The sequence below is a fragment of the Bos mutus genome, chromosome 22 (assembly GCF_027580195.1).
Source record: "Bos mutus isolate GX-2022 chromosome 22, NWIPB_WYAK_1.1, whole genome shotgun sequence".
NCBI lineage: Eukaryota > Metazoa > Chordata > Mammalia > Artiodactyla > Bovidae > Bos > Bos mutus.
Genome location: NC_091638.1, coordinates 50,367,738 through 50,381,838, shown reverse-complemented (window position 1 = coordinate 50,381,838; position 14,101 = coordinate 50,367,738). Strand labels below are relative to the sequence as shown.

At 42.7% G+C, this 14,101-nt stretch overlaps 1 protein-coding gene and 1 non-coding gene across 5 annotated transcripts in view; one reads left to right on the top strand and one right to left on the bottom strand.

Annotated features, from left to right (window-relative positions):
- Positions 1-10,885, top strand: part of RBM6 (RNA binding motif protein 6) — an 89,739-nt gene extending 78,854 nt beyond the window's left edge. For all 4 annotated transcript variants that reach the window (XM_070359901.1, XM_070359902.1, XM_070359903.1 and 1 more), the window contains 13 exons: positions 42-308; positions 690-850; positions 1,663-1,760; positions 2,441-2,483; positions 2,624-2,705; positions 2,928-3,013; positions 3,767-3,913; positions 4,608-4,703; positions 6,091-6,351; positions 7,358-7,432; positions 8,106-8,203; positions 9,779-9,908; positions 10,639-10,885. In XM_070359901.1, the coding sequence (XP_070216002.1) occupies positions 42-308; positions 690-850; positions 1,663-1,760; positions 2,441-2,483; positions 2,624-2,705; positions 2,928-3,013; positions 3,767-3,913; positions 4,608-4,703; positions 6,091-6,351; positions 7,358-7,432; positions 8,106-8,203; positions 9,779-9,908; positions 10,639-10,764 (1,670 nt within the window). In that variant the 3' untranslated portion in view covers positions 10,765-10,885. The remainder of the gene's footprint in view (positions 1-41; positions 309-689; positions 851-1,662; positions 1,761-2,440; positions 2,484-2,623; positions 2,706-2,927; positions 3,014-3,766; positions 3,914-4,607; positions 4,704-6,090; positions 6,352-7,357; positions 7,433-8,105; positions 8,204-9,778; positions 9,909-10,638) is intronic.
- Positions 10,886-12,984: 2,099 nt separating this feature from the next.
- LOC138984824 (U6 spliceosomal RNA) lies at positions 12,985-13,090 on the bottom strand. The gene has a single exon (XR_011462108.1). It is a non-coding gene; the product is annotated as a U6 spliceosomal RNA (small nuclear RNA).
- Positions 13,091-14,101: the final 1,011 nt, after the last annotated feature.

The following is a 14,101-nucleotide window of genomic DNA, read 5'->3' as shown; positions in this document are numbered from 1 at the left end:
TGTTGGAGATTCTCTTTCTGTTTCTGTTCATCTAATGACAGAAGCCAAGCAAGAATTAGTAACCTACCCTCAGCCTCAGAAAACATCCATACCAGCACTATCAGAAAAACAAGCCAGCCAACCCTCAAGGTCAGCTGATAAGGAATCTGAACCCAAGAAGAGGGAAGAAGGACAAGAACCACGCTTGGGACATCAAAAGAGAGAATCAGAAAGGTATCTGCCTCCTCGAAGGGAAGGGCTCACCTTCCGAAGAGACCGAGAGAAGGAGCCATGGTCTGGGGAGACACGCCAGGATGGGGAAAGCAAAAGTAAGTGGTTTGTCAGGACATATACCAGTCTGTGACCACCATGCTTGGGGCATAGATGACCTATACTGTGACTTCCTACACCCTAGTAAAACAGCTCAACCTGATTATAGACGCTATTGTTTTTTGCAGGCCTCGCTGACAAAATCTATATCCTCCAACTAGCAAGTTGCTATTCAAATGCAGCAAGGCATAACTTTAGATTTCTAAGTATTGTGAAGAAAAGTGTGAAGTATTTGACAAGCATTCTGTTATAGAATCACCCTTGATAAAGCAGGGTAACATCTGCAGTATAAAAAAAAAAAAAAACACTCTGAAGACTTCAAAATTGTAAACCTTTCTCTCTTTCCTTTCTCCTCTCCCATTTGTGCTTGGTTTGTTCAGCGATCATGCTAAAACGCATCTATCGTTCCACTCCACCTGAGGTGATAGTGGAAGTGCTGGAGCCCTATGTCCGCCTTACTACTGCCAACATCCGTATCATCAAGAACAGAACAGGGCACATGGGCCACACCTATGGCTTTATTGACCTGGACTCCCACGCAGTGAGTTGCAGTTGTCCATCACCCCCATCCCCCAGGCCCCTCACCCTACCCTTTCACCCCAGGATGGCCTAGGAACAACTGACTATGGAAACCTCAAGAAGGTTTGAAGGACTTGATCCTTAAAATTGTCATGTGCCACTTAGTACCATAACCCCTATTATTGTTTCCTTTGGCTCATTCAGGTGAAGTGACTGCCCTAGAAAGTTGGAACTTTCCAGGTCCATTTCTTGTCTGGTGGCATTTCAGTTTCCAGTTAAAATAAAGTGACAACTTAGTCACTTGGAAAATCTGAGTACTGAACCTTTTCAAGATTTTGTTGAATTTTCTAATTTCTTAAATCATTTTGACCAATCACAGTTTTATGTTTGATGGTAACAGAACATTTGCCCTTTTTCCTCAAAGTGTTGCTTTAATAGATTCTTGTGCCTTGAATTTCTAGTTGTGGGGTCCTCTTCCATGTAAGTAATGTGAGGGTAGCAATGAAAATTATGTTTTGCACTCAAAAAATCACAAGAGACTTCATAAACTGGATCTGATGCAGTGACAGTTGCAGACTAAAAGAAGAGGATTTGAACTTTTGAAATTGATACTAAGAACTGATGGCTACACTGACCACTATTCTGATCAACGCTTCATTAAGGGTTGCTTATTTTTGCCAGTGTGCTCTTAGTATTATAATTATGACCAGAACATAATGTTTAATAAGTTGTTTTGTTTTGTTTTGTTTTGAGAAGGAAAATCCATGTTTAGTTTTCTTTCATAGGACATGTCCTTTTCTCTCTTTGGGTTCAGATGAGTCTTTGTTTCCCCAGGAAGCTCTTCGAGTAGTGAAGATCTTGCAGAACCTTGATCCACCATTTAGCATTGCTGGGAAAATGGTAGCTGTAAACCTGGCCACTGGAAAACGAAGGTAAAGCAGAGGGATGGGACTCCTTTGTGTTACCCCACTCAGATGTTTGGGAGGCAGCTCTTACCTCTGACTGGAGATACAGATGGTAAAGCATGCTTTCCCAGTGTGAGTTGCTTCAGATTCACATGTATATTTTATTTTTCTATAGCTTGCCTTGTTCTTTCTCTAGATTTTTTTTTTTTTTTTTTTTCCTTTTAAATAGTAGTACTGAGTACTTATTTTTTTTTTCCCCTTGGGCCCCAGGTGATGGTACAGCCTTGGATGTGCAAAAAAAATTGCAATATATCCTTGCTCCCTGGAATCCTAAGAAAATGCTGTCTTGACTTTGTTCATACCCCCATAGTGCTGGGAAATCTTATTCTTCTTTACTCCTTCATTCATCTTGACCCAGAAGTGGTAACTGGAAAGTGGCAGCATCAGAGAGGCAGGCTTACAGGGAGGGGGCAGCTCTGTTCTGGTACCCTCAACTCAATTGCTGTTTTCCTCCAGCAGATAGTTATTCAGGAGTTCCACTGCTTCTCCCTTCAGGAGTCTCTGCATCACCAGACCTGCTGCTATCTGGGTTGATTCCTTTCCGTGCCACGGGGGGAATAGAGTTTCTCAGCAGATCTGTTAGGGTTGGGCGCCCCTCAAGTAGCTTTTGGTAGCAGGCTCAAGACATGTTGTGTTGTTTGTTGCAGAAATGATTCTGGGGACCATTCTGACCACATGCACTACTATCAGGTAGGCTTCAGCAGTTGGGGAGTGCTTTGTTAAGATTCTCAAGTGACTGAAAAAGTGATCTTCACTTCTCTCTAATGGGTGATTGTTAAGGTAAATGGCTATCCGAAGTTCCATAATTTTAACTTGTTTTTCTGTGATAGGGTAAAAAATATTTCCGAGATAGGCGGGGAGGTGGCAGAAATTCAGACTGGTCTTCCGATGTAAATCGACAAGGACAACAGTGTGAGTAACCTTTGTCTTATCTCTATTGTTCTTTCTGGTTTGATTGCCCATTAATTGAAATCTTGATGATCACAAAGTTGGAAAGAGACAAGGGGTGCTCACTCAGAGAGCTCCATCTACAGGCTTTGGGTTGGCCAGCCTCCTTTTAGATTTCTTGACGAGTCCCCAGCAAGGGCTTCTTTGGACAGGGGCCAACACTGGCTCTGCTTTTATTCCCTCTAGCTTCATCTGACTGCTACATATATGATTCTGCTACTGGCTACTATTATGATCCCTTGGCAGGAACTTATTATGACCCCAATACACAGGTGAGTTTGGGGCTTTGTTATTTTGTAAATCATTCTTTTATATTTATTTATTTGTTTAAAGATTTATTTATTTATTTTTGGATGTGCTGGGTCCTCAATGCTGCCTGGGCTTTTCTCTAGTTGTGGTGAGTGGGGACTACACTTCGTTGCAGCGAGTGGGCTTCTCATTGCAGTGGCTTCTCTTGTTGCCAAGCACAGGCTCTAGGCATGGGGCTTCAGCAGTCGCAGCTCACAGGCTGTAGATCATGGGCTTAGTAGTTGTGGCACATGAATTTAGTTGCTCCACAGCATGTGGGATCTTCCAAAGCCAAGAATTGAACCTTTGTCCCCTGCATTGGCAGGCAGATTCTTAACTACTGGACCATAAGGGAAGTCCTTATTTTGGTGTGTATGTTTTGTTTTTTTGAAATGTCCAGGTTTTATATTGAGTTATAATTATGTAGGTGGATTTTAAAGATGGTAATCTTCATGTTAACTGTTGTGTGTATAGAAAAATCAAAAAAAATAAAAAGAAAAAAGAAAAATCAATGCCTTGTGACAGTACAGGTGAGAACAGTGCTGCTCTTGGGAAAAATGGACAGTGAATGGTCTGGCTACGTCTTGACCCCTGGAGTGGGTTTTTAGGTTGTTTGATATGTTCTCCTCTTAGGCAAGAGGGAGAAAGCTGTTTCTTTCCCTCAGAAGAGAACTGTGCTCCTTAGACCTGGGATTTCTGGTAAAGTGAAATGTTCTATAGACTTAACTGTTTTGCAGCAAGAAGTCTATGTACCCCAGGATCCTGGGTCCCCTGAGGAAGAAGATATCAAGGAGAAGAAACCCAGCAGTCAAGGAAAGTCAAGTAGCAAAAAGGAAACGTCTAAAAGAGACAGCAAGGAGAAAAAAGACCGAGGAGTCACGAGGGTAAGAGGAGTTGTGAATCCTGCTTCCTTTTCGCCACAGTACACACTGCTGCTAAGTTGCTTCAGTCGTGTCCGACTCTGTGCAACCCCATAGACAGCAGCCCACCAGGCTCTGCCATCCCTGGGATTCTCCAGGCAAAAACACTGGAGTGGGTTGCCATTTCCTTCTCCAATGCGTGAAAGTGAAGTCGTTCAGTCGTGCCCGACTCCCAGCGACCCTATGGACTGCAGCCCACCAGGCTCCTCTGCCCATGAGATTTTCCAGGCAAGAGTACTGGAGTGGGTTGCCATTGCCTTCTCCACAGTACACACTAACTGTTGTACTCCACAGTACTCCACTAGTGTGTACTCCACAGTACACACTATATGTTATCTCCTTCAGCCTTTACTACAATTCTATCTTGAAAAATATATACAGTACACACTAAATGTATATATATTTCAAGATAGAATTGTAGTAAAGGCTGAAGGAGATAATGTATATAAATGCACCATCTGGTACCTGACATAGAGTAATCACTCAATATATACTAAATGGGATGTGTTTAAACCTTTTTTTATTTTGGAATCACTATAGTAATATCACAGATATTTTACAAATTAAGAGGTTTGGAAAATCAGACTCATTTCAACAGGTGAACTCTAAACCCAGCTTTTATGGGTATCATATAAAAATTACCTGGGATTTTGATCAGTTTCAGGAAAATGCCAGTGAGGGGACAGCTCCCGCAGAAGATGTGTTTAAGAAGCCTCTGCCTCCCACTGTGAAGAAGGAAGAGAGTCCTCCACCGGTAAGGCTAAGCTGATGTGCTGGGCTAGGGTGGGGCTGATTGCGAATGGGAAAGAAAGTTCAAAGGTTGATGACTCACTTCGGTATTGGTCCTGTAGTTCTCTGTGTCTCACAGACAAGGACTCCTCTTGAGTGTAAACATGAGGTACATTTTCCTGTCTGTTAGTAGGAGTGTTCCTTGAGACTCAGAGGCTGTTATCTGTCCTTTTTCTCTCTAACTTGTGCTGTTCCTACCAGACCAGAGAATGCCAGTCATTTTTAAGTTAGAATCTTGATTTTGTTAATTCTTCTCTTCTAAATGACCAAGGAAACATGTTTTCCTGGCCCTAATGTTTATTTTTTGATGCTTGTTTAATGTTTGTTTGATGCTGCATGAAAACATCTTAAATGTCAGGTGCATGCATATGTCATTTTTATTGTTTGCCTGCCAGAGTAAACAAAGCTAACACTGGTACCCATTTTTTAGATGCCTTAAAAGTAATAGTCTTAAGGTAATCAAAAGTTATTTTGATGCTAGGCCAATGATCATGTGTCATTATTTAACATTTTCTATAAACTCATGATAAATACTTTTTGCTGCTCTACATTGTTGATTCAGTTCACTGTAGTATCTGTCCTAACCGTGCCTTTGTCTTTACCTTATTCAGGAGCTGGATCTATTTACCTGGGTGTTTATCCTTTAGTTAGTTTTAGTCCATCTCCTAAATCTCTCTTGCTATAGGGGTTTCTGTGGCCTGGATGAAAGTTGTCTTTTCTCCATGGGTTACAATGACTCTGCCTCTTTAGAAGTAACTTGTAACTTTTAAACTCTTTCTTTGAGGGCTATGTGAGTTTCCATTTCTCTTCCTTCTCATCACTCTTCTGTCGCTAGTGTCACTTCTAAGGGAACCTTTCTGGCTTATGTCAGTGGACAAGGAGGAAAATCAAGCTCAAGCCATGTTGCTTCCATCTGGAAGATGAACAGTGTGGTCAGTGGGCCTGTTTTGAACCCAGTTCATTATCCAAACCAAAAGAGAAGAAATGAGATGCCCATAGCAGAATATCTAGAAAACAGGCCCCAAATACAGGTTGCTGCTACTGCTAAGTCACTTCAGTCGTGTCCGATTCTGTGCGACCCCATAGACGGCAGCCCACCAGGCTCCCTTGTCCCTAGGATTCTCCAGGCAAAAACACTGGAGTGGGTTGCCAGTTCCTTCTCCAATGCATGAAAGTGAAAAGTGAAAGTGAAGTCGCTCAGTCATGTCAGACTCTTAGCAACCCCATGGACTGCAGCCTACGAGGCTCCTCCGTCCATGGGGTTTTCCAGGCAAGAGTACTGGAGTGGGGTGCCATTGCCTTCTCCAAAATACAGGTTGAGGTTGTGTTAATCCCTGGCCTTCTCCTTCCAGCCTAAGGTGGTAAACCCTCTGATTGGCCTCCTGGGTGAATATGGAGGAGACAGTGACTATGAGGAGGAAGAGGAGGAGGAGCAGACCCCTCCTCCACAGCCCCGCACAGCACAGCCCCCACAGCGGGAGGAGCTGACCAAGAAGGAGAACGAAGAAGACAAACTCACTGACTGGAATAAACTGGCTTGCCTGCTCTGCAGAAGGCAGTTTCCCAATAAAGAAGTTTTAATCAAACACCAGCAGCTTTCAGATCTGCACAAGGTATTAGGGACTGGGCCCTGGCCTTCTGAACTTTGACTGTCATCGTTGAGCATTACAGTAAATAAAGAAGCTTATACTGTCCTTCTCACCCTGTCTCTTCCCCAGCTCCTCTAATTAAATCAGTCTAATTCAAAAATGAGTTGTTTTTCCACGTTTTTGCTCATGAGTCGCACTGCATTAAGATTGTGCCCAGCTTCAGAAAACTTCAGTGTATAGACACAAGGCAAGCAATATGTCTGGGGTTGAGGCACCAAGAATGGAGGCTGTGCTGAAGTCAGGAGGAGCAGGGGTCATGGAAAAGGACACTCACTTGCTGGGTTTCTCATCTTAGCTCTACTATTACCCTCACAGTTGGTCTTCAGATAAGGCCCTTTACTTCTCTGATACTTGGTGGCTTTACCTGGTTCCATCTAGCTCTGACAGGGTGCAGTTTTCTCGAAAGGTGAGTCACATTCTGCCATATCTTCATGTAGATACCTTAAGTTCTTTATATATTCCAGAGGGCATTGTGTAGTGAAGCCACACATGAGGAATACGGGACTCTCAGAGCAATCTGTTGTTTTGTGTCCTTGGAGTTCCTTTGCATGTCTCTCTCTGGGTGTGGAAGGAGTGACTAGAGTCAGGATGGCTGGTGATGGTGGCGGTAGGCAGAGCGTGTGGGTATTTGGTTTTCGTCAGTGGTGTCTTCAGAGTCCCCTCTCCCATATTTACCTTGGATAAAGAGATAGAAACCAGGTGTGTGTCTTCTACATTTCGGGGAGAAGTAGGATAAAATTCTGCCTTGTGCCACAACATGGAACTAATCTGTGTGTCAGAACATGGGTTCCCATTGGTGAAGTTAACGCAAGATTTAGGGGTGGCTGATTCTGTAGTACAGTGATCACTTAGGAGAGTTGGCCAGTGAAAGAAGCCACAGTCCTAACACAGCTATCAGAAAAGGCCTAGACTCATTGCTCGGACCACTCTTTTTATAGACCTACACTCAAAGAACTCCTTCTCTTCTCAGCAAAACCTGGAAATCCACCGGAAGATAAAACAGTCTGAGCAGGAGTTAGCCTATCTGGAGAGGAGAGAACGGGAGGTAAGATTTGGTGGCATGTTAGTCCCTTGACCCCAGCTCTTTTAGTTTTCTGATGTAACATATGCAGGCTGTGCTGAAGATAAAGAATGAAGAAGCCCCAAAAGATGGTGTGTACATTTCTCAAAACTCATCAAACTACATTAAAGTGGTTGCATTTTTTAATTTATAAATTGTACTTTAATAAAATTGGTTCCTTCAAAAGTAATGTTAGGGTCTCTGGGTAGGTCAAATAACACTCCTCTTTCTTGCCCAGCTTTTAAAATCAAAGAAAAAATGTTGGCTCGGGCTGCTGAAATAGCATCTTTTACGGTTAAAAGCCAAGTTGGAGGAAGTACCTTAGTCTGAGAGCTGACTTGCTATTTAGACCACACAATTAGGCGGATTCACTTAGGCAGCTACAGGCTTTACCGGCCTATGACGAGGCTTATGTGATTGTTAGGAATCCATCTGTGGAGGCTATCTTTTCCTCAGAAGAGGGGAAGATAACCTGTTCTTCCCAAATTTACCAGTTAAGAGAAGCCACTACTTTCTCACGAATGTTTAAAGTGAGAGATTCCAGGAGTTACCAGTTGAATTCCCTTCTCGTTATAGGAAATACCCAGAATAAAGTGAAACTTTCCCATTCCCCCATCCCCTCGTATGGAAATCTCAGATCTGTTCTCCTTACCAACAGGGAAGGTTTAAAGAAAGAGGAAATGATCGCAGGGAAAAGCTCCAGTCTTTGGATTCTCCAGAAAGGAAACGCATTAAATACTCCAGGGAAACTGACAGGTAAATTAGAAACTCTTCGCTCAGCCTACACCTTTCTCCAACTTGCTGCCTTTTTCTGATCTCAGAGAGTGAGGTTATCGGGAGCAGGTTCTGTCTGAACTCTTTGAGCATGAGGTTCACCCCAGCCTTTTGACCACCTGTCTTAACACAGGCAGTATATATGTTTGCATGAAAGAATCATTGGCTGCTTAGCTGCTCAAAACCAGGGCTGGAGTGGCTGTGGTTGGGAACCCTTTCTCTTCTCATCAGTAATGCTGTATCTCTTTATTAACCTGATTAGAATGTCACACTCTTGGACTTTTTCTCCAGGGAACCTTCATTCTCATGTGTATGTGTGTTAGTCGCTCAGTCATGTCTGACTCTTTGCAACCCCATGGACTGTAGCCGGCCAGGTTCCTCTGTCTATGGAATTATCCGGACAAGAATACTGGAATGGGTTGCCACATAAGTGTTGGATAAGTGGTTGGTTGGTAATATATAATCTGTAGCTTCCTGTGCTTGTTTATGGTCACAGAGCTCCCAAGTTTTGAGTCCAGAGTTATAAAATTTTCTGATAGCCCACTGTGTACAGATACTGCACCAAGTGCAAGGAATATTCAGGGGTAAAGATAAATATTATTTTTGGCTGTCTGAACACAGACTAAGGAAGGCTTCGGTAATATTTTGTCTCGTAGGGCAGACACAGAAATCCGGTGAGGAAGAGGAGGGCATTTTAGTTGCAGGGAACTGCATGTTTCATGGATGAAAAAGAGAGAGAGGTTGTGATGCATTTGAGAAGTTGTACATAGCCTGATGGGCTGAATACTGGGAAAATGTGGTTGAGTGACAAGGAGATGAGGCTGGCTCAGTCCCATTCATGAAGTTCATGCTCTTTGAACACCTTACTAAGATTTTGTCTTAGGGCAATAGGAGGTTATGAAACGATTTTAAGTAAGGTGTTGATCTAGTGAAATTTGGGCAAGTCTCTTCATTGGTAAATGAAAGAACTAGTAGCCAGGACAGAATGTGCCTCTGGGGGAAATGTCATGATTTAGCATGATGTTCATGGCTGTTCATAGTCTGGCTCAAGCAGGCTTTGGTCAGCTCCTACCGCTTCTCTTGTGGACAAGTTGCATTCTTTCACTTCTCTGTGCTTGTGTCCTCCTTTCCTCCCATGCTTTTTCTAGCTCACAAGCTCATCATTCATTGAGAACCAGTTCAGGTATACCCTTTTGTTAGAATTCCTCATTTGTGATGATACCCCTTCAGGTTTGTGATTTTTTATTTCCATAATAGATATGTACTGCTGCCACATTCGTGGCTGAGTGGCTTTTCAATGTGCTATAAGCATCTGTTGACATATTATCCTTCTCACATCCTTCCCCATGAACAGGGTCAGGTCTTAGTCTCTGTATCCCCAGGACAAAGCTGGTTTCGTAGAGAGCAGGCACTGAAAGATACTGTTTAATACTCTTTTTTTTTTTTTTAACTGTTTAATAATCTTAAGAGGAGGCATGTCTGAATCAAGAGGACAGAGGTTTTTATTGGGCTCATAAGCATATCACGGGTGTCTTAGTATATATGCTTCTTTTGCAGCGATCGTAAGCCTGTTGGTAAAGAAGGCATCAACAGTAGCAGCACAGGAGGCTATGTCCAACAGGCCACTGGCTGGAGGAAGGGGGCAGGCCTCGGATATGGCCATCCAGGATTGGGTTCGGCGGAGGAGGTGAAATGGTTTCCATCTTGTTAGGGGTGTCATGAACCTGGCGTATACTTAGCTTCCTCTCATTCTGTGGCCCACAGCTATGTCCCAGCCTATTAGATGGGCTTTCTCAAAGAACTTGAGAGCTGAGAAGCCTCTCAGTCTTTATTCCTAGGTTATAGCTAGGCATGCTAGGCTCTTTGCAGTTTGATTGGCAATGGGAAGCAGAGAGAAAAGTTGGAATGGGGCTCATTTTACTGTTACAAAGAGTAAGACATGGGGCAGCGTGGGAATCAGGCCGTTTTGAGAGTGAAGAATAATTTGGTGAAAAGAACCAGGGAACCAGCAATAAAAGGTATAAAGGCATCTCAGAGAGGAATTGTCATCAGAGGTTTTTGATGGCTAAAATTTGAGGAGCATGATGTTAGTCCTGGTTCTCATGAAGGGCCTCACCCCTCATGTTTCAGGAAAAGAAGATAGAAAAGGTGATACAAAGGAACAGTGCCCATTTTGTGTTGTCTTAGTCCCCATCTGAAAATGCCAAGTATAAGAGGTTGGCTTCTCATATTTCTGGTGTTGAATCCTGAAGTCATGGTGTCACCATCCTTCTTATTCATCTTGAGTGTTTATTAATTAAGCATTCTGTAAAAATTCTCCTGTATCTTCTTCTCCTTACTAGTCCAGAAATGTTAAAACCAGCTCTGAAGCTAATTAATTTACAGAGCCCACTTCAATGTTTGTCTTTGTTCTACAGACTGAAAGTCGGATGAGGGGTCCCAATGTGGGAGCTCCAGGAAGAACCAGCAAGAGACAGTCCAATGAGACTTACCGAGATGCTGTGCGAAGAGTCATGTTTGCTCGGTATAAAGAACTCGATTAAAGAGTGGAGACAAGTCCTGTAGGACACAGCCTCCTTCTTATTTTGTTTGTCCGTCTCTCTTTTTGTTTTGTTACTGTTCTTGCTGCTAGAACTTTTTTAAATAAACTTTTTTTCAATGTGATTTTTTTTGTGTGTGGGGGGGGGTGGTTAAATTTTTCTCCCAGAGATGGGTGGGGGTTGGGGCTAATGGTAGGAGGGGGAGAATCCCTTGATGTGGGCCCATTTGAGGTGATGCTGAAATGGCAGCAAGGGCTTTAGTGAGCCCTGGAACACTGCCTACTGTCAGTGTGAGAGGACTGGTTGCAGGGACCTTTGAACACTGGCTTGTATGAATACTGTCAGATCTAATCTAATTAGTGAAAACAGCATCTCATTATGGTAACTGCTAAGGCTGAACCTATTTCTATATGTGGGTTTATTACTCATTAGACCTTTAGAAGTGCTCTTCTGACTTTGTTGGTGGTCGGGGAGGCAGTGTTGTGACACCTCTTTTTCTGAGTGTCTGCTGGGTGTTCAGTGCTTCACACATTGTGATCACCACAGCAAGCTGGCATAATAGGAATTATTATGCCAACATAATAGGAATTATGCCACTTCTCTGCAGCCACTGCCCCAGCTTCTCCTTCCCTCCATGGCTAGGATTCTCCAAAGAAGTGTCTGCCCTCTTTCAAATCTTTCTTTATTGCCCACCATATCACTCATACCATTTCACAGAATTTGCTTCCAAAGGAAAGGGTTTTTTAAAAAATTCTTTGTAGTTAAAAGGACTACTATATCTTGCAAACCTATTAAAACTTAAAAATAATTTCTCAAGGGAGCATAGGGTACTAAGAATTGTACTTTTCAGGTATCTCAGGGGAAGAATGTTTCTTAGGAAGAGAATTGCATGTTTGAAGGAACATCTTGATTGTATGTGGTAGGGGTTTGTAAACTCTGTAAAGAGCCAGAGAGTCAGTATTTTAGTCTTTATATTATAAGTCATAGGATTTCTGTTGCACCTAACTCAGCTCTACTATAGTAAGAAAGCAGCCACAGGCAATACATATACAAGTGATTTTGGCTGTGGTCCAATAAAACTTTATTTACAAAAACAGGTCACAAGCCAGAATTGGCCCAGGGCTTGTGGTTTTTGCCAATCTTTGGTCAAACGACAGTCTCCATGCCTAAGGGAGGACCAAGGAGGGTTCTATAAAAACAAAAAACTGAGTAGGGGTATTGGCATTTTTGGACAGGATGAGCAGTGAGGGGTGGGAGAGGTGAGATGGAGGAATATACCAAGGAATAAACATTTCTAGCAACAGTAAATGTGAATTTAAATAGTTTGCTGTGCTGTGTCCAAGAATAACCCCTCTTAATCTTTTGACCCCTTTGAAAAGGAAGACAAACAGGAGTGCATTGGCTTCAGGATCAAGAGCCTTGATCAAAAGTCTTCTGGGCCTTGCTACCACTAGGGCAGCATTTTAGAAGAAGGGCCATTTGAATCTTTCAGCCCTAGACAGATGTACTCCAAGAGCCCTTCTGGTCTAACTGATAGTCACAAGTGCATCTGTGGTATATCTCATTACTCTCTGCCCAACCTTCGTTGAGTAGGTCAAAACACTTTTTTGGAAGCCGGTCCAAGCTTTTCCTGAACTAGTGACTAAGTTTTCCTTCTAACTTGGTGTCATCCTGTTGGATGCTATATATAGATACATAAATACATATGAAAATGTAGAAAAATCTATGTGTGTGGGCAGTACTATGGTCTGAATGCTTGTGTTCCCCACCACCACCACCATCACCTAAACAGCAAAGGTGATAGTATTGCTAGGTGAAGACTTCGGCAAGTAATAAGGTCATGAGGGTGGAGGTATCAGCTGTCGTAATGGGATTAGTGCTCTTATAAAAGAAATTCCACAGAAGTCACCATGTGAAGATACAAGAATTTTTCAGCCTGGAAGAGGGCTCTCACCCAAACATGCTGGAACCTTGATCCTGGACTTCCCAGCCTCCACAACTGTAAGAAAAAATTTTCTGTTGTTTACAACTTAACCATTCTGCAGCATTTTGTTATAGCAGCTGGAACAAAAGGTAGATAATAGATAGGGAAGCAGGGAGGGAGGTAGATAGATAGATAGGAAGATAGAGCCAGGAGAAGAGAGAGAAGTTATCCAGTCTGAAATCCAGTGATTTCTACCTTTCCATCTATTCTCATGGGGTGTTTGGGGGTTTTTTCTTCTTTTAAATATGGAACGCTTCACAGATTTGTGTGTCATCCTTGCACAAGGGCCATGCTAATCTTCTTTATCATCCCAATTTTAGTATATGTGCTGCCAAAGTGAGGCATCTTTTTAATTATCCAAAGAGTTCCCAGTGTCAGTCACTTAATGTCCTTGAAGGATAAGCCTTAGTTAAAACATGTTTTTCTGGGAAAAAGATTTCCTGGTATATCTGAAGCTTCTGGTTTGAAATCTCTTGCCATCCTTCTACTTATTCTTGAAAGATTTCTTCTTACCCCAAAAGAGAAGAGTATAAGTTTGGTTTTCCATAATTAATACCTTCCTCTGCATTGTTATGGTCTAGTTTTTCAATCTGTATATGTGACCTTAAAAATCAGTTCCCTTAAACTGTATAAAGAATGCCAGTGGGCAAGTTATGTCAATTGGATACAAAGGTATACCACCATTTGACTGATGAGTCAGGATCCAAATATCTCTCGAATTGCTGAAGCCTCTCTGCTGCTTCTGCTGCAAATGTTGCACTTTTAATTTTGGTAGTGGATTCATTTGTTCACTCAACGAGTATTTATTAGTGGTATACAATGTGCCTGGCAGCAGCAGAGGCACTGGGGGATATAGTAGTGAACTAAACAGAGAAAAGTCCCCGCCCTTCTGGAGTTTACATTCTAGTGGATGAAGGCATGGACTCAAACCAAATTTACTAATTCAAATCCCAGTTCCACCACTATAGTGTGGAACCCATAGTGTGACCTTTTAGTGTGACCTACTGTTTCTAAAACAAGGACAGTGATAATGGTTTTGACTAGGAGAACAGCATTTGGGGCAGCTGTTTAAATAGAGTCAACAGAATTTGCTGCCAGATTGAGTGCAAGGAAAAAAAAGTCATGGATGGCTCCCAGGCTGTGTTAATTTTGAGATGTCTTCCCAGTGGCTCAGCGGTAAAGAATCCACCTGCAATGCAGGAGACACAGGTAGGCATGGGTTCGATCCCTGGGTCAGGAAGATCCCCTGGAAGAAGAGATGGCAACCCACTCCAGTATTGTCTGGAAAATCCCATGGACAGAGGAGCCTAGCAGGCTACAGTTCTTGGGGTTGCAAAGAGTCACACATGACTGAAC